We start from the raw sequence: 19,128 nt of genomic DNA, 5'->3' as shown, positions 1-19,128 counted from the left end.
TGATATTATGCTTGTTTTAAAATGCTTATTGATTTATTTAAGTTTTGTATGCTGCCCAGTGTTACTTGGGTGAGATGGGCAGCTATATGAATTTGCTAAATAAATAATTACGACTATTGGCTACATTGGCTGGGGATGATGGAAGTGGTAGTTCAGCATGTACAAAAGTAGGGCTTTGATCAAGAGGCTTTGTTAAGGGAGATGAATATGGTACCTTGAAGGTAAAATCCTCCATTTCCTGTACTGGCAGGGAAGATATTGTTTTCCCCCACATCTATTGGTATATGATTTGCTTGGAAGAAATCTGGGCCATGACTTAAGGGGCTTCCTGTGACTAAGGGGCTGCAGAGTTTGCAAATAGGCTGTGTGACCTCTGTATCCTGGCACAGAAATTGCCAGTCCCTCTGTGATTCCCCAGCAACATCTTCTTATGAACTGAGACCACATGACCAAGGATGTGTGTATGTGACATGCTTCGTATTTTTTGTAGTGGCACAATGGTTAAAATGCAGTATTGCAGGCTAACTCACTGCTCGCTGCCAGGAGTTCGATTCTGACCAGCAATTCAGCCTTCCATCCTTCCGAGGTCAGTAAAATGAGGACCCAGCTTGTTGGGGTCTATATGCAGATTGTAAATTGCTTAGAGAGGGCTGTAAAGCACTTTAAAGTGGAATACAAGTCTAAGTGCTATTGCTAAATGCTATTTTTTTGTATGTCCCTCAGTATGGTTCTCAGCTGGTAATGGCTGTGACTCCCATGGCTGAAAAGATGGCCTGCCTACTGTATCTGATTAAGGAAGTCTTAACTACAGTCATCTGTTTCAAGTACCACCTTAAACTGTGGCTTATTTAGTGTCTGGGTTTGCCCAACATCTTGAACGATAAACTATAGTTTATCAAACAAAATGACTAAGTTCACATACCACTAAGCCATTACTAAGTAGCCCACGATCAATGCAGGTCTGCTCCTGGCTGGTTGGAGCCATAAATGGAAGTATCCCATCAGATAAAATTGCCCCAAACCCTGGACTGTAGATTGATTTGGGAAATCAAAAAGCACTTTGGAAAGAATCACTTCTGTACTATCACCAAGAAACTGCATTGTTCTGTCCACAAGGTCACCTGGAGTGGGACCCGACTGAACAGAATTTTCCTCTTTTTCTTTTAGTGCTGCAACCTGGATTGCTGCTCTGAGGGTCATTGATTCACAAGGCAAAATAAAGCCTCACATGTTCATCAGCTATGTGATGCAAATAAAACGTAACTATATGAAGTGATAAGGGCTGGGAGAAGGAATGAGAAAGCACTATAACAAATGTAAGCTGATAAAGTATCCTCTTTGAATTCTCTCAAGTGAGTCAGAATACAAGGACCTTTATTTATTTTTAAAGATCTAAGTTAAACATACACACATTTCCAGTCTAAATTATCATAATAATTACAAAAAATACTATGTAGGCATGTCAATGACATTTAAATTAAAGTCTTAGTCTGAAACACCTGTGATTTCAATCCAGTGTGCTGATTTTGAAGGAACTCGACACAAGGGACTTGCCTAGAGGAGCATGAACATCCTTATGAGGACAAATAACAGTAATTTTCTATACAATCCATGCACAGTGACAGTAAACAGCTGGTGGAATACCAAAGCAGTGCTCTAAAAATCTGATAATTGGCGCATCTTGTCTATCAGATATTTCCTTAACGTTTTAGCCAGTTTTTGTAGATGGGGAAGGAAAAGCCATTGAGTGAATTGCAGTTGAATTACGACTCCAGACATCCTGAACTTGTAAGAATTCTTGCTCCAGTCCCTGAATTTTGCTCCCTTCCAGGTGCTGGAAAAAATCCTGCCGTTTCCTGGCCCAGGCCCAGATGGTATATTTAAATCACTTGTTTTTATAATACATCGTGAAAGTAGATTTTTCATTTTTTTAAAAAAGATAGTCAGTTTCACCCAAGAACTTAGGCAAAGACGGAACCAGAGAAAACAGTTCATTCCTCCCCTTACTCTGAGGTGACATAGAGAGAACACCATCCAATCTTGACAGAGAATGTTGGGGCTGAATGTTGGGGTGGTTACAGCTGGCTGGAAAGCTGCTACCCTATGCCCCCTCCAATGCCTCTTAAGTTTAACAACTTCATAGGTTTGTCTGAGCACAAACAAGATCGTGGTCAAAAATAATGTTCAGTGCATAATCATGAAGGCAATTATGGTGTCTGCCTTTTATACATTCTTCCCCATCCGTTTTGTAAACCACTTTTCCTCCTATAGAAGCAGCTTGACCAGCCAGAGCTGTTGTGATCCATGGCTTTCCCACTACTGCAGCAGCTTCTCCTGGGAAGAGCAAACATGGTACGGGATGGCTGGGCTGGTACCTTTTCTCCTTCAGTTCTTCTGGTTTGTCGACGGGTTCCATGCTTGTCAAGGCTATGAACATGCAATGTAGGTAGGCAGAAAAGGTTGCGGCGGCGGGTGTGGTGCTCTATCACAGAGGTTGGTGTAAAGACTGGTGGGGCCAGCAGTGGAGTCCACCAGGCTGTAGTCAGCAGAGATCCCTGAGTCGGAGACCATCTGGTAGCTGCTTTTGAATTGAAGCTCTGCCTGGTGGCCTTGTGGAGAGAGACTTTCAGAACTGGGATCAAACACGGTGTACTCAAAGCTAGAAGAAGCTTGGCTGGGCTCTGTAATTCTTGCTTCTTCGGCCTGCACCAGGTCTGAATACTCGCTACTGTGGCTACCCAGCAAAAATGGGGAGCCATTTCCTCCTAAGCAGCATGGCATCACATTTTTATCCAGTACTAGGTAATCATCCAGGGACAGTTCTGGAGCATAAGGGAGCTCGACTACAGAGCAGTGCTTGGGGGGAAGGGGAGGAGGAAGGGGAGGGCTGTCCACTTTGTGGCCATCACATTCGGATAATAGTTCCACCAAAAATGGCTGCTCCTCCAGATAGTGGGTATTCTGGCTCCACCATGGGTAAGTGCTATGATGGCCCAACCACAACTGCAAAAAAGGGAAATATCTGTGTCAAGGAACAGGATGTGGAACATTCCCTTCTCTCCCTCTTTTGAATTAATTTTTTCACCAGTGCCTTCATATTTTCTTTTCTGCATCCTATTATATGAATCTCTTTGGTTTTTTACTTTATTGCATAAGCATTCATGTTTCCAAACATTTTATATCAAACTAACTGTATAGCTGGATAATAGCAATAATGAGAATATGTTGAATCCTGAACATTCAACAGAGCTCCTAAGTCCCACCTTTAGGGTGCCAATATTTATTTTTCATTAGGATTCTTTAGCCCCACAAGGATGCTTGTCAAAACAGGTGGCCAGGATGAAATATGCAATGCCTTACCTCTATGCCTATCATTAAGAGACCTCATTTTAAACAGCTTTCACTGTCTTTTATGTACTCTTGTCTGTTCTAATAGGTCATTAATGGCCTATTGAATAAGTTGAATAAGTTATTGCTGAAAAGTTTCAAATGCTTTAGATGTACAATTCTTTTTAGAGAGTGTGACACTATTAGGAAACATACCAATTGGTCCAGATTATTCTTATTCTGTATATTAATGAAATCTTTGCACATGCTTTAATGAACCTTATTTCTCAGACATGATCCTTGTTTTCTAGTGAATCTGGATTCCAGTTTGGATAATGGGACATTATAAGAAATATGTTTTAAAACTATTGTTACTTCTTGTCATTTTTCAGATTCCCATAGAAAGGGAATATTTTTTATGAATGGACAGTTTCACTCCAATGCGCTGACATACAAATGCATGCATATGAACATACACTTTAATGTAGTTTTTCCATCAGAGTCAACAAAATGGACAAGATATTGCTCTGTACACACAAAGATTTTTCATAACATCCTAATGCCATATGGGTCAATTCTAGTGCTTAAATTTCTTATCCCATTTAAATTATTTTAAATGCTTATTCCTAATTGTCCTTTTTGATAGCCTCTGATTGAAAGTGTTTGGCCACCAATTTAGAATTAAGAATGTAACTTGAGTGTTCTTAAGAACACCACTACAGTAAACTTTGCTATAGTGAGACTAGGAGGAAGTAAATTAGGAAGGGCAGGCAGAACAATACCTGGAAGTTGCCTTTGTAGATGGTGAAAAGGTCTTTGAATTCATGCTCCGGGGAGGGTATGACAGGCCAGATCTTCTTTTTCAAAAATCTGGTGAAAAATAGTACGACAGAAGAATGCTATTAAAAAAAAAAATGAAAGTTCTTCTCCCCACCCTTCATGCTTAGTTACAATGTACAACCTTTCATTTCAGTGACCATTCAAAGTTACAGTGATACTGGAAAAAATGACTGTTTTTCACATTTAAGGCCATTGTAGCATCCCCATGGTCATGTGATCAAAATTTGGGCATTTGGTAACTGGCATTTATTTATGACAGTTGCACTATTCTGGGGTTGTGTGATCACAATTTCCACCTTCCCAGTAGCTTCCAACAAGCAAAGTCAGCGGGGAAACTGGACTCACTTAATGATTACGTGATTCACTTAACAACTGTAGTGGTTCACTTAACAAGTATGGCAAAGTTGGTCATAAAATAGGGCAAAACTAACTTAACTGCCTTGCTTAGCAACCGAAGTTTTGGGGTCAATTGTGGTCATACGTCAAGGGCTACCTGCACTACAGCTAAGTCTAGAAATGCTGTTATATTGGCTCAATCCATAACTCTGGAATAATGAAGGAGAATATCCATTTGATTGATTTCAATGGGAGAAGAACACTGGTTTCTCAATGTGACAGAGCTGTACCTGCGGTTAGACATCAGGGTGATGAAAGCCAAAAGCAAGATAATCACAATCAAAATGGCAGAGAGTATCAGAATGAGTGGGTCTAGATCTGCAAGGAAGAAAATCAGGTTAGGTTAGGTAAAGTTACTCTAAAAAGGTTATATTTCTTAATTAAGTATCTTCATAGGAAGGAAGTGACCACATTATAAAACTACAGTATTGATTAGATAGTAGCTAGTGAAGAAATTGCATAAACTAAAGTAGCAGCAAATTTTGAAAGGTGATCCACCAATATATACTGATACTTTTTCTGGGTTGTAATCAACTATATTTTTTCAAAAAGTGAACCATGATGATTAAATGCTGAAAATTAACTAGAAACTATTTTAATTGGATCACCATATTAGAATCTTTGGAACCAAGTTGTGGTGATGGTGGTTGTCACAGCATTTTAAATAGTCAAATTCATGCTCAAAACATATTTTTTGTGACATCAAATAATACCACCATCATTCATAATGTCTTCCTGAAGGTTGTAATTGAACTGGTAGTGTGAATGAACAAATCTTTTGGATCAAATAATGAAGCAAATAAGTTTTTAAAGAGCATTTCTCAAAGAGTGTATGGTGTGTGTGTATGTGTGTGTGTGTGTATTTATGTAGTGCATTCAAAAAGTATTCAGACCCCCTTCACTGTCAATTTTGTTATGCCGCAGCCTGATTCTACAGTTGTTGAAATTCATTTTTCTCAAATTAACAGGCATATAATTTGGCATTAATTCATGTTTAATGCCAAATTCTAGGAAAATATTAATAGTTGGTAAAAGTGCAACCCTTGCCTCTGGATTAAATATTTTTCTGGAAATCTTTCATAGTATTTAATTTTGGCAGAGAGTTAAAGACAATAATTCAGTGTACATGCCAATAAACAACAGAGTTTAAAACAGCAAGAAAGAGGCAATGCATGAATAGTTGCCCAGAGGCACACTTTGTTTATTGTAAATAAATAAATGGATCAAGACTGGAAGAATTTAGGAGCTCTGGGGCTGAGAAAGATTCTGGAGCAAAGTTGTTCCATCTCTTTTCAGGCTGAAAAATGTTTTGATTTGTTTAATACTTGGAACCTTGATCAAGAGTCAGAGCTCCAATGATAGAAAAATAGCAATAAAACAAAATATGTGTTTGCTTAATTTATTTATGAAAATATATATGTTACAGCAATTTAAATTTCCAAAAATGAATGTTCCACCTACTGTATCAGAAACTACCCGCACACATAAATGTAAAAATAAATGGTTTATTGTACGTGCATTATGCATTTTTTCAATGTACAAAAAAAATAAAAACTTGAATTCCACAATTGCTTGGGAGGCTAATGTTCTAACCAGACCAATCAATATTCAATGACTGAGTTATGATTGCCTTTCCCTAAAAATTATTATGGCTGTCTCTGACTGCTCAAATGGCCTTTTTAAGGGGCTGGGGTTTTGTTTATATATATTTTTTGGGTTTTTTGCCTGTATTTTTACATGGAACTCTTGCAGGACCTTACGATTCCAGGAATCAGTCTTTCAGTTTGAAAAATCTGACTTTGGAGAGATTCTTTCATGAAAGAAATGGATGCTTCCAAGTATAGCAGCAGAGGCAGATTTAGCTCATTTGGAAATGTGGAAAAAAATAGGCATTGCCATGTCAGCAATGGAATGGCCTAAATATACAACTCAAAATACAAATGGCAATTCTGAAAATGGACTCTATGGAAGACATTGAAAATGAATGAAAAATGAAAGCAAATAGAGAACAATTGAGTCATAGAAAATAATTTGGATACCTATATCCACGAGATAGTTAAAGGATAATGCATAGAAATCATCAACACTATTTTTTTATATTGGTGGAATAAAATCAGATAATTTATTATATTTTTAATGCTGAAAATGTTTTCAGGACATTGATCTTTCCTTTTTCAAGCATTAATGTCTTTAACGGGAGAAATTTTGATTGAAGCTATTAGTAACTGCTCAGTTACAAGAATAGTGACTGAAAGTTTCAAAGTTATTCTATTTGAATACAAGCACAAAGCACAATCTTTTTATCTTCTAGAAATTTTCAGGAATAATCTTAAAATAATTTCTAAAACAATTGGTGTAGTAAACAAAAAGTTGGTTACTTAAAAAAATAGCAAATAAAAGATAGCAGTTTTATCTGGAGCTGCAGATTTTCATTTCAATACTGTCGTCAGGCCTTAAAATTAACAAAGATAAAACAAAAACAATCAGAATTCTGGATGTATCTTGTATTACTTGTGACATAGTACAGTTGTTAAAACTAGTCTCCGTTGCAATTACTGGTTTTGACTTTGCTCATATTAACAGAAAAATCGTATTTTTAAATGCAATTAGTTTATGCAGTTTATCAAGTGCTTTCAGTCTGAATGCCTGTTCTTTTATAAGACTGCCAATGAGGGATTGCTAAGTCTTATTGAATTTCTTCTAGCTATTGCCCCTTTAATTAATAATTTTCTGGTGAGAGTCAGGAATTGCTATTTCCTCTTTGTAGACAGAGAAATATAACACCAGTCCTTGATGTTTCTATACTGAGTCAGGAAAATGAAAGCTTTCCTAGCTGTATTCCAGAAAAACACATCCTTCTTTTTAAGTTTAATGCCAGTGTCCTATGTACAGCTTAGACACCAGTCTTACAAAGGAGTTTGACAGAAAGCCTTGTTGGCAATGAAAAGGTTAGGAAAGTAGCCAAGAATCTTGCATTAAATTGTGTTGCATCCAAAAATCTTCTTAAATATATGTTTTATTTAGTATTACATTATTTTTCTGGACACACTTAAGAATTTTTTATGTATGCCATCAAATTTCCCTGACAGAACATGTTTCTCTCCGAGGTCTTAAATACTCAGTATTTCTTTTTATTGAGGCATTATCTTTTGTTAATTAAACTCATTTTTAGGCAAAAAATCCAGACGGAACTGTACAATTCTTAGCCGAAGGTCCTTCTGAATGAGTTCCCTGGGGAGCAAATATATATGACTGCAACCTGGATACTCAAACTTTGCAGTGCCATAACCTCCTAAAAAATAAATGTGATCCATCCCCAATGAGGATTTAATTGGGGCTATGTTGGGCAAAAAAGAATATGCTACTGACTGAAAAATACACATATTTTTCTTCAATTAAGCTTGCTGTTTATCAGCACTATTGGTCAATTGATTACCTTAGTTTTTCTCTTACAATCCACCCATTTCAAGATAGTAGAAAATTAAAATATCAGATAAAAATACAGTCGTTCACTATCGTGTACATTTGTACAAACACTCCCAAGACTATGAATATTACATGTCATGCCATAACTGGTAGGAAGCCATACACCAATTAAACCGGTGGGGTGACTGTGGGTTGGTTTGGCAAATGACTAGATCTTCAAATGCAGCATGTCTCGCATGTAGATGACTTTGTGCCACAGCTCAGGTTGATAGTTCATTCTTCCAAATATCCTTTTGTTTTCATTGGAGATTTTCTATGCTTTAATTCACTGCATGTAGTCCCTAACTTAAAACCATGTATTTAGTGACCATTTGAAGTTACAATGGCACTAAAATGTGTCTTATGGCAGGTCCTCATACTTATGACCATCATAGCATCCCCATAGGCATATGATCATACTTTGGGAGTTTGGTAACTGGCATGTATTTTCAATAATTGCAGTGTCCTGGAGTCATCACCATTTGTGACCTTCCTGTACAGTTTCCAACAAGCCAGGTCAATGAGGGAAGCCAGTTTCACTTAACAAATATGTGATTATTTAACAACTGCGGTGATTTACTTAGCAACCATAGCAAAAAGGTTGTAAAATCAGGCATGACTTACTTAACTATCTTGCTCAGAAACAGAAAATCTGGTCCCAGTTGTGGTTGTAAGTCAAGGGTTACCTGTAATACTCTCATCCATATTAATCTCTACCAGTGGGACTTCCTCTGATGCATGATTTTCTAATCTTGATGAGATTATGAAGTCTCTTTGGTCTTCATTTCTATTTTATCTTGGTGCTATATGTTGTTTTACAGTAGTTTATTCCATACCTCTTTTACTCTGGTTTTTGTTAAGTTCTTTATGGATTCTCTGTCTTGGATTTGGTAATAGTTTCTGTGTTTCTTTTCTTTTTATTGTGCTGATCATTGACTATAATTAAAGTAAAATTGGTTTGATGGTATGTTTAGCCTAATTCTACACACACACACACACACACACACACACACACACACCGAGGCTTAGAATCAAAATCACATGAATTATTAGTACCACTTTATAAAACCTGTAGTAAGACCACACCTGGAATACTGCATCCAGTTTTGGTCACCACATTACAAAAAAAGGTGTTGAGACTTTGGAAAAAAAATGCAAAGATGAGCAACTAAGATTATTAGGGGCCTGGAGACTAAAACATATGAAGAACGGTTGCAGAAATTGGCTAGGGCCAGTCTAGAGAAAAGAAGGACTTGGGGGGACAGGATAGCAGTATCCCAGTATTTGAGGGGCTGCCACAAGTAAGAGGGGGTCATCTTATTTTCCACAGTACCAAAAGGCAAGACAAGAAAAAATGGATGGAAACTAATCAAGGATAGTAGCAACTTGGAATTAAGGAGACACTTCCTAACAGTAAGGACAATTAACCAGTGGAACAGCTTGCCTCCAGAAGTCATCATTGGATGTTTTAAGAAAAGAGACAGCCACCCATCTGAAATGGTATAGGCACTCCTCCTTGAATAGGGGGTTGGACTAGAAGACCTCCAAGGTCCCTTCCAACTCTGATTGATTGAAGATAAAACAACCTCCACATAGCTTATCAGATTCCTGTCTCCCCAGAGCTTTCAGCCGACATGCAGCTCTCTCTGTTTGGTTTATACCAAAAGAGGAGAAAAGTATTTCTTGGTTCCTTTCTCCTGAAACAGGGGGTTGGTACTTTGCCAAGAGCAAGCACCACATAATTTGTAGTTTTGTATATTTTTCCATTCTAGGGAATGAACAAATGAAGGAAGGGGATCTGATAGGTAGTCTCACCAATGAAATGTATAAGAAAAATGCATATTCAAGCCACTGACATAGCAATGGAGGGAAAAGCTGGTCTTATCAGAGTACAGGGAAAGGAAAGCTTCTCAGTCTTTATTACCACAGTGAGACCACTGTGCAGCATAGGTCTAGGTATTATGTCCTTCAAGAGAAGAAACGTAGGGCTCAGCTACCATGGCAAGTATGTTTAGTTAAGAAGTTTGCACTTGATCTGAAAGGCCAGCTTCACTATCTGGAAATGCGCATGATTCTAATGTTGCCTCCAGTGGCTGAAAAAATAGCCGTGATGGCTTTTAATCAGTTTTGAATGACATGTTAAATATATCTATATTTTGATGGCAAGGACTATTTTGGCAATACTTATCTATGTTCCAGTTATTTTTATTTCACCTGTGGCAATACTGAAAGCTTTCTTTGCCCAACCCTCATGCAGCCAATATCCCTGTTTTACCACTATTAACAAAATGTGGAAATGGCAATCCTGAGTAAGCTCACAATAGGCGAGGTTTTCATATGCCCTCTTCCTGAAACCAAAACGCAACCAAGACCAACTACTATTTCAGTTACTTTGTGAGTGAAATAGTACAGTAGCAGAATATAATTGATTGCAATAGAATTACAGAGAATCACAGAGAATTTAATAGTTTTTATATTCTTCCACCCCCAGATCACTTGCTTTGTTGGAGCGGTGGGGGGTGGGGGGATTTGTATTTCTTTCTCCTGAGTTGGAGGACCTTTTTATGTTTATAGGGACCTCCATAAGAAAATGATTTATTTCCGCCATAATAATGTGGAACCAGTTATTGAGCAGAGTATGTAGCTATTAGAACCCCAAGATGCTTCATGGTGGGCTGATGCTGTCTAGAATGTATTTTATCACTCTGTGAGTCTTTCTGAGCTCTCCAGAGAATAGTGGTCCTGGGTGGTCAACATTTAACACCACAGATAAATGGGACACTTGCCATTTGGTATTGCCACTGATACTTCCTGTGACCATTCACTCCAATAGCCATCATAGCTGACTCCATTAGGCTTGGCCCGAACAGCCAAAGTGTAGTGAGTGCCCCCTTTGAGATTCAGGAGGTAATATGTCTGCCCACTGGTACTTTCCACCTGAGGAGAGGAGGATAAAAACTGAGTTAAGGAGGAAAGAAAGCACGGTGTGTGTGTGTGTGTGTGTGTGTGTGTGTATTAGAGTCAAAAAACAAAAGGTCAGAGACTTACCCGTTGGGGTCTGTAGCCCTCAGGGGAGATGGACACTTCATAGCGGATACTGTTTTCCATGTATGCAATGGGGGGTGATTGCCAGCTCACATTCAGCTGTCCAGAGGATTCCATAAAATGCACTGTCAGGTTAGAGGGGGGGTCCAGGAAAACTTGGGACAAAAGAAGAAGAAGATGAGAGGAGGCAAACAACGTTCATTTCTCCAGTTCAACAGATACATCAGGCAGTGGCCCTGCAGCTCCTATTTCCCATCTAGGACAGACCACAATTTCTAGATCGATTTCCTCAATTAATGTCTCACGTTCCACCCTAACCCAGATATGCTGTTTAGGAGAATGGGAAGCTTAGGACACCTTCATGGGTCACCTTGTCATGCTGAATATAGATGTCTTCTGACCAAAATGTAACCCAAACCCAAACCTAAGTTGTAGCTTAGTGTGATGCAGGAAATTAATTTATTGTATTGAGCCTGGAGTTTTCCCCACCAGAGTATGTTGGTTCATTTAATTACTACCTGATATATGAACATTCAATCACTGAATCTTTTCTCGATAAGGAGACAAACAGATGGGAAAGTTTGATTTGCCTGGTTATACAATAGGGTAATAAGGACTCTTTTACAAGCAAAATTTAAGAACTAATTCCTTGAAAGATAAAAATGCTTAAAAGTCCTTCCAAAAAGTCATATTATCATCTTTCAGTTGTAACCGACCATGCTTTCCTATTATTCCTTTTTCTTATAACAAAAATAATCCAAGGGGAGAAAGAACAAATAGCTCCAACCCACTGAGCTCCTGGAAAAAAATGTGGGCGATCCAGCTAATAGATAAATAATGCTGGAAGCTCCTATTTACAAACAATGGGAAGCTCAGCTTGGCGACATTCACTTGTGGGAAAAATGTTTTTTTTCCCCACTCATATTCTGCAGCATGTGTCTATTGTATGAGAAGAAACCTGCGTAGGGTGAAGCAGTTCTAGTCTTGCCTCCAAATTTTGAGTGCACTAAATATGGATTCTTTCTATTTCTGGGTTAGAAAGGGATCAGACTCAAACACACATGAACATACACAGAGACATACAGACAGACACCCAGCCATCTGCAGAGGGCTTACCAAGTCTTTCCACATATATTGTTCTGGTGTAGAGGGTGTTGTTGGAAGACAGCCCTTCAAAGACTTTGATCTCCAGGGGGCTGAAAGCTGAGATGTCCTGCCTTTGAAAGAAGCAAGTGTAGAGTGTTGTATTCCTGGATGTGTTCTCCACAGTCAAATTACAGGACTGCAAGAAGTTGTCTTCCCTGGGTGAAATCAAGGGGCAAAATAGGATTAATCTTGGGAGGAAATTATTATGAAGCCCCACCCCCACCCCAATTGTTCCCAGCAGAAGCCACAAAGTCAAAGCAAGAGGATAGATTTCCAGTCTTGAGGTTGGAAGGTTGACTGCTACTACGTAATGTTTGCTATCTGGTTTTTTAAAAGCTCCCTGTCAATACTAGTTAAAGTAGGGGTCTTCAAACTTGACAGCTTTAAGACTTGTGGACTTCAACTCCCAGAATTCCTCCTCCAATCATGTTAGCTCAGGAATTCTGGGAGTTGAAGTCCACAAGTCTTAAACTTGCCAAATTTGAAGACCCTTGAGTTAAAGCATGGAACTGGCATCTGCAAGTATTTTAATGAGGACCTAGGTGATTGTTTCAAATTTACATGTGAACTCTTCCTCATTTTACAACTCCTGATTGGGGCTTTTCTCCTGAATGTCTAGCAAAGGATTTATCAAATTGAGACTTAGCTGGCTGAAAGGATGATACTAGTCTACTCCCTATATTAAGATGAAAATAGGTCCAATGTGGCAGGAAGTACAGATCACAGGAAGGGATCAGAGTCAGATGAGGCAAGAAGAGGCTTCGTCAGGGCTAAGTGGATTTAAGACAACGAAGTAGCATTTGACATCTGGAATGAGACCATGGCCTGAGACAGGCTGACTCTACTACAATGTATACTGCAAGAGCACTTACTCAAATTTGTAGCCAAAACTATACATGCTCTGGTTTTTTGGTTCCTTCAGAAGGTCTGATACTTCCCAGAAACAGGCCAGATCTTCTAGCTGTTGGGTGAAGCACTTGGGGTTCAAGAGCTCTTCTGTTAGCAAGCGTGCAACTGGATGCAAAGCAGAGAGACACAAGTTTAATGTTACCCATTGATATGGCACAGCAGGGATCACAACACAACCATCACTATTTGATCACTGGGCAGCAAAATTGTATCTTCTGAAGGTCACACAAAAGAATGTTGTAGGGGGGTTGCCAATTATGCCAGTCTGATATGTTCCCCCAATTAATATGTTCCCCCAATTAATATGTTCATCCAATTTTGTTGTTGTTTTGCCTCAGGCCTCAGACAAAACAACAAAAACAAATAGCCTAAAACTGGTAGCATTAATTGATTTAACTCAGAAAAAATAAGTTGGTTATTTGGAATGGAATGACTGGAAATGTAAGAAACTATGTAAGTTACAAAGATTTGTAAAAAATGAAGAAAATACTCCATTATAGCTTGGTTAGGTCACATCCACATTCATCATGAAAAGTTATTTTAAAATGTCTCTAGGGACTGAAGTGTGAACTGCTTATAAAAAAAACTAAAGAAATTCAGTCTGCAAGACTGTGCCCCACAAACACATTCAGAAAGACATAAAAGGGAGGGGGCTAGTTCCTGCTGTTTCTAATCCAGAGGTGGCAGTAGGTTCTGACCAGTTCTAGAGACTCGGTAGCGGAAATTTTGAGTAGTTCGGAGAACTGGCAAATACCACCTCTGGAGATTTTACAGTATCCTTCCCCTGTCACGACCACCAAGCCCACAGAACCGGTAGTAAAAATTTTTTAATCCCACCACTGTTCTAATCCAACCCTTATTTACTATGAACTGCAATTCTCCTAATATGTGATTCCAGGGAAATATACTCCCTATATGCTTGGGAGAAAGCAGCTACTGCTACCAGATACGGGCTGTAAAACCCCAAACAACTACAATATTAGGGGGTAACAGAGAGATAAAGAAATCTCTAACAGGTTTTTATCTCTCTCCCAGGCCATCTAGTGGCCATCTGATCTTTGCAGCTCAGCCTTGAGAGCCCTGTAGTGTTGTACTGCATAGATTCCTCATTGACTATTCCTGGGTTGGCCTTTTGTGGGTTGGAGTGAAGCTGAACTAGTTTATAGTTTATAGTAGCTCTGTGCAAATCCTGTCTATTGTCTATTGTCTTCCTTTCCAAATGTAGGTTGAACTGTGAGCATACAGTACAATAACATGAAGCATCCGAAAGCATCCAATGCAATACATTGTTAGGCTGTATTGAGAAATAACTTTACAGTAACCTGCTAGTGCAGTCCCTTGCTAAAGTTGTTGGCTACAGATGAGTTTGGTTCAAAATACCAGTAAAACATCGCTTGCAGCTTGCAGGGGGTGTCATAGCAAACTTTGATCTACTTAAATTTTATTTTTTTCTGGCTGAAATAAGTTCCTACTTGCATGACAGAGCTTTCTGCACTGGGCTAAAACTAAAGAAAATAAAAGCTTTTCTTCCCAAACAGAAATTATAGCATAGTCTTGGCTGTAATTTTCCTTTCTTTAAATTCCTTCAGCAATATGTATATATCTCAGGGCTATATAGCAAGGTGTTTTGGATTCTAGCTGGTGGCAGTGGATCATAAAAACAATATATTGTTCGGCAGAATCCCATGATCCACAATACTGTATGCATTGTACGACTCTGCTTCCTTATGAGTACATATGCCTACACACACACACACACACACACACACGCACGCACACTTCTGTAACAACCATCTCCATCTGACATGTGTTTCCTGAGATAAGGGACTCTGTCCCTGCTTTCTGTTCCCGCCAAAGGTAAATTCACATCAACCAAAAGGTTCAGTTACACATAGAAATGCTGTAAATAAATGAATACAAATAGTAAGGAATCGGCACATAGCATTTGGATTTTTTTGGGTTTTGTCTTACATTCCTCATGTTTTTCTGTATATGAAATAACCTGCACAAGCATAAGTAAAAAGAGCTAATATACATGCTAGAAATTAAATAAATGTCCTGGGTGAGTACTTTCTTCTGGGATTGCTGAACTTGCTAGCAAGATCTGACTATAATTTTTTAACCACTTGTAGCACAGGGCTGTTGGTTAGGAAACAGGAGTAAACAACAGGACTCCAGAGATGCAACAGACTATGTGATATTTGTGCCCCAAGTTTACACATGGATTCCTCTAGAAGCTAGCCGCATTAGTTCATTTTAAATGAATGGGATCTGGACAAAAGGCTTCTTTTGGGTAGCTTTGAATTCAGTCTGGAGATTCACAAATCAAACACACACACACACACACACATGCACACTGATGCAAACACCCCCAAGAAAAAGTTCAAGTGCTCTTAAGAGAGTATACTTGAAGTGGGGGGAGTGGAGGATTAAAAGGTGGAAACCTAAGCACAATAGCTCCATTCTAGAGAAAACAGATGTAAGAGAGAAGACTTGTGAAGCGTCTGATAGATATTTATAAAAATATTTGCTAGAGAGAGGACAAGACAGAACAGGATAGAGCATGAATATCCCTTTGATTAGAAGCAAGTTTTTAATTCCTTGGCAAGAAATCTGCATGTTTTGAGGCAATTTTTTCAAAGGTCCCTATGGGGCAATCCCTGGGCCCTATTGCAATGCACAATGTACTTGAAAAGAAGAGGCTGAAGTAGCACGTGCTCACCAGTTTAAAAAAAAGACCTTCATTTCCTACTGTTAGATTGGGATCATATGATTTGAGGCTATTTTCAATGGAATCTTTGGTTTAAACGAGAGTATACTGACTTAATTACTCAACCCACCACACTTTGCAGCCTACAATGTAAACTAAAGCAGAGTTTAAAGTAGCACAAAGATTTGCTTTATTAGCAGAGCTAGATCTGTCAGGATTTATTTTTTATTACAAGTCCTCACTGGATCTTGTAGTCATGAAATTAAATTGTGAAAGATCCTTACATACACAAATGCATAGAGAGTGACAATTTACATGTGCTTCACAATCTATGATTACATTCACCCATAATTCTGCATATTTATGTAACATAGGTCATGTTCTCCTATGGTCAGGGTGAAACCCTTTTTTAAAGAAAGAATTTGTTCCATGTTATAAATTCCATATGTCTAACTGTTATTTTAACAAATCAGTAACAAGTATCAATCCATGTCCATATAGATAAAATGAAACAAAAATTAGACAGCACTTTTTCTATTGTCTTTATATAAAATAATATTTTTTGGATTTCAGAATTTTAAGACAACCATAGTAGGGAGAAACCATCTTGAGGTGGAAAATATATGGTGATAATGTGCCTGGGCTCTTATACCTGCTTTTGCTGATGTATGCAACACAAACCAAAAAATATTGGAGATGCTACTAAAGATCTCTGTCACTTTGTGTTATGTCTCTTTGTGATCCACCCCTCCCCCCACTCTTTCTTAAATGGCTATAACTAAGCACCAGCCTTTTCTAACTTGATGTCCTCCAGAGAAAACATTTCTTAAAGCCTGTAGCCAGCATGGCTTTTAGCACTACCGGAAAAGTGCTAAGTTAAATCTGAAAGGCTGCTGCAAAGTTGCCAGCTTTGGAATATCAAAGCATGGAAGGAAGGCTCAGGTTGTGCCAATCAGTCTCCAGGGATCATCCCTTTGATGCTGCAGAGCACTGTTGATCTCTGCTCCTCAACAAAAGCATCCCTCGGAAGTTTCCTCTCTTGACCCACTTTGACTGTTTTCCCTTGCTCCATGTTAACGGTGCAATGGCATGTTAACCTGCACAGGGAGGGATTTTTCAGATCCATGTGGCCTTACAAGAAGCTACTCTCAGACTGAAAAGAGACCAAAATGGTTTCTGCAACAAAATTGCAGGAAACCATTTTCCAATCTGCCAACCTTTCGGAAGTCTGGTAGCAGTTTTTCTGACTTGCACATGTTATTAAAAGGCACATAATTTCATGAGTTCCAGCTGACTTCATTCCATGCATAGAGTGGCTTTTCCTCTCTTGACCCCTCATGATTTTTGCTACATAAACTAACATGGCTCTCCTCCTCTTCCTCTATCTGCCAAAAGTGTACAGGCTTACTTTGACAACAATAGTATAGTAAGAGAAATAAAATGACAGAGAAAGATACTTTGGACATACTTCAGATAAGGCAGGTTAGATCTGATTTGATTCAATCAGTTTTGCATAGGGTGACTCTCCTTTAAAAAAAAAAAAATCTTCCCAGTAGCAGTGTTTGCTAAGCCCCAGCATGGCTGGCTGTGGAGTTCTGGGAGTTGAAGTCTACATGTCTTAAAGTTGCTGGGGACACTGCTGTGGCCCAATATGGACTGCATGAATTCAAAGGTGCTAAAAGCCATGGCAGGCTGGCCTCAGATGCCACCTCTTGACAACATGGTGCCTCTGACTCTTCATTCCTTGACACTATCTCTTCTGCCACCGCCACCCTGACACCCTGTGATGACACTCACCTGCCTCCCTCCCCTTTGCCCTCATTGGCCCCATTTAGCCCACCCTGCTCAAGAAGGGTACCTTTGTTGTTGAAGTGTGCACCAAGATTCCTTGGGCCCTCCTGAAGTGAGCCAGAGGCCCAAAATACCAGGATCAAAAAGGCAGCAATGGACCTCCAGTCCTGCTCCATGCTTTGGTGGGTGGAAGGGCAGCTGTTCTTCCAGAAAGACTTTTCACCTGCTCTGCCAGTTGGTAACTGACTGCAGAAGCTGATGCCTGGGTCTTTGCTCCACAGCTGGAGGCTGCAGATAAGAGGGCGGGCTCTGGGTTGAGAGAGGTAGTGGCAAAGCAACAACAACAAATTGCTACAACTGCAAGCAGATTGGAGCCCCCTCTTCGCCTGAGGATTTCTCCTGTGCATGACAGAGTACTATCTTCTTACATTTAGAGTAAGGCTATGTCAAAGTTATTGTACACCAGTAGCAACTGCAAGTGAAACTCCAGGCCCAGCATACTTCCAGTCCACCTCAAGCTTGAAACTTGCTTACTTTCCCCAATCAGATTCTTCTTGGGACTATCTGTCCTGGGTCTGTGTATGTCCAATGCCATGCTAAAGGCGTTCCTTTTGCTATTCAGTGTGTAGTGCAGGTTGTTCCTAGTTCAGAAACAGAATGCCCCAAAGGCAAAAGAGAGAGGAAAAAGATTGTTAAAAACCTAATCAACAAAATAGGGGTAGACCTCACCCCTTTCCTAAGAGGTCTGTAGGGGGCGTGCATAAGCGCACCAACGTGTCTACCGTCCCTGTCCTATTGTTTCTCTTATTCTTCTTTTTTTTTCTATATGTACCCATTTCATGTATTCACAACTATGTATACACTTATACTTATTATCTTGTAAACAATTGGCAAATCAAATAAATAAAATAAATAAATAAAATAAATAAACATAAACATTATGTTAATATCAGGGAGAATTTCCCAACTCCAGGAATTCGCAGGAAGAGAATCTTTCATTGTTTATGTTGCATACATTCATTATTATTTGGGACCTCACATTGCACTAAAATACAATTGTGATGTATTTGGATTTAGCTCTGATATTGTAGGAAGTCAGCTACTGGAGCTTGTGTCCCCCGATTTATGCCTCCCAGTGGCTGTGGGAATAGAACATAGGATAATAGGATTGGGAGGGCCCTTAGAGGTCTTCCAAACCAACCTCCTGCCTGTGGCAGAATATTCTATTCATTCCAGACTTTCTTTGGGCTTGATGGGATGTATACACAAGATCATAGAAAGAATAACAGAACAATAGAGTTGGTCCTCCAGTCCTGCACAAAGCCATTTGAGACTAATTGTTCTAACTGTCAAGAAAGTTCTCCTTATTTCTAGGTTGCTTCTCCCCTTGATTAGTTTTCATCCGTTGCATCTTGTCCTACCTTCAGGTGCCTTCGGAAAATAGCTCGATTCCCTCTTCTTTGTGGCAACCCCTGAGATATTGGAACACTGCTATCATG

At 39.2% G+C, this 19,128-nt stretch overlaps 1 protein-coding gene across 1 annotated transcript; it reads right to left on the bottom strand.

The window, feature by feature from the left end:
• Positions 1-1,353: 1,353 nt before the first annotated feature.
• Positions 1,354-18,111, bottom strand: EPOR (erythropoietin receptor). The gene is made up of 8 exons (XM_087957074.1): positions 17,697-18,111; positions 13,092-13,233; positions 12,190-12,374; positions 11,077-11,228; positions 10,809-10,965; positions 4,794-4,875; positions 4,110-4,197; positions 1,354-3,003 (listed from the first exon to the last, which is right to left on the bottom strand). The coding sequence occupies exons 1-8, from the start codon at positions 18,034-18,036 to the stop codon at positions 2,428-2,430; spliced, it is 1,722 nt and encodes a 573-aa protein (XP_087813200.1). The 5' UTR covers positions 18,037-18,111; the 3' UTR covers positions 1,354-2,427.
• Positions 18,112-19,128: the final 1,017 nt, after the last annotated feature.

Source organism: Notechis scutatus, chromosome 2, assembly GCF_049901735.1.
Source record: "Notechis scutatus isolate UNSWTSFEM ecotype Mainland chromosome 2, rNotScu1.2, whole genome shotgun sequence".
NCBI classification, from domain to species: Eukaryota; Metazoa; Chordata; class Lepidosauria; order Squamata; family Elapidae; genus Notechis; species Notechis scutatus.
The sequence above is the reverse complement of the archived record's forward strand: the minus strand, read 5'-3'. Positions and strand labels throughout refer to the sequence as shown.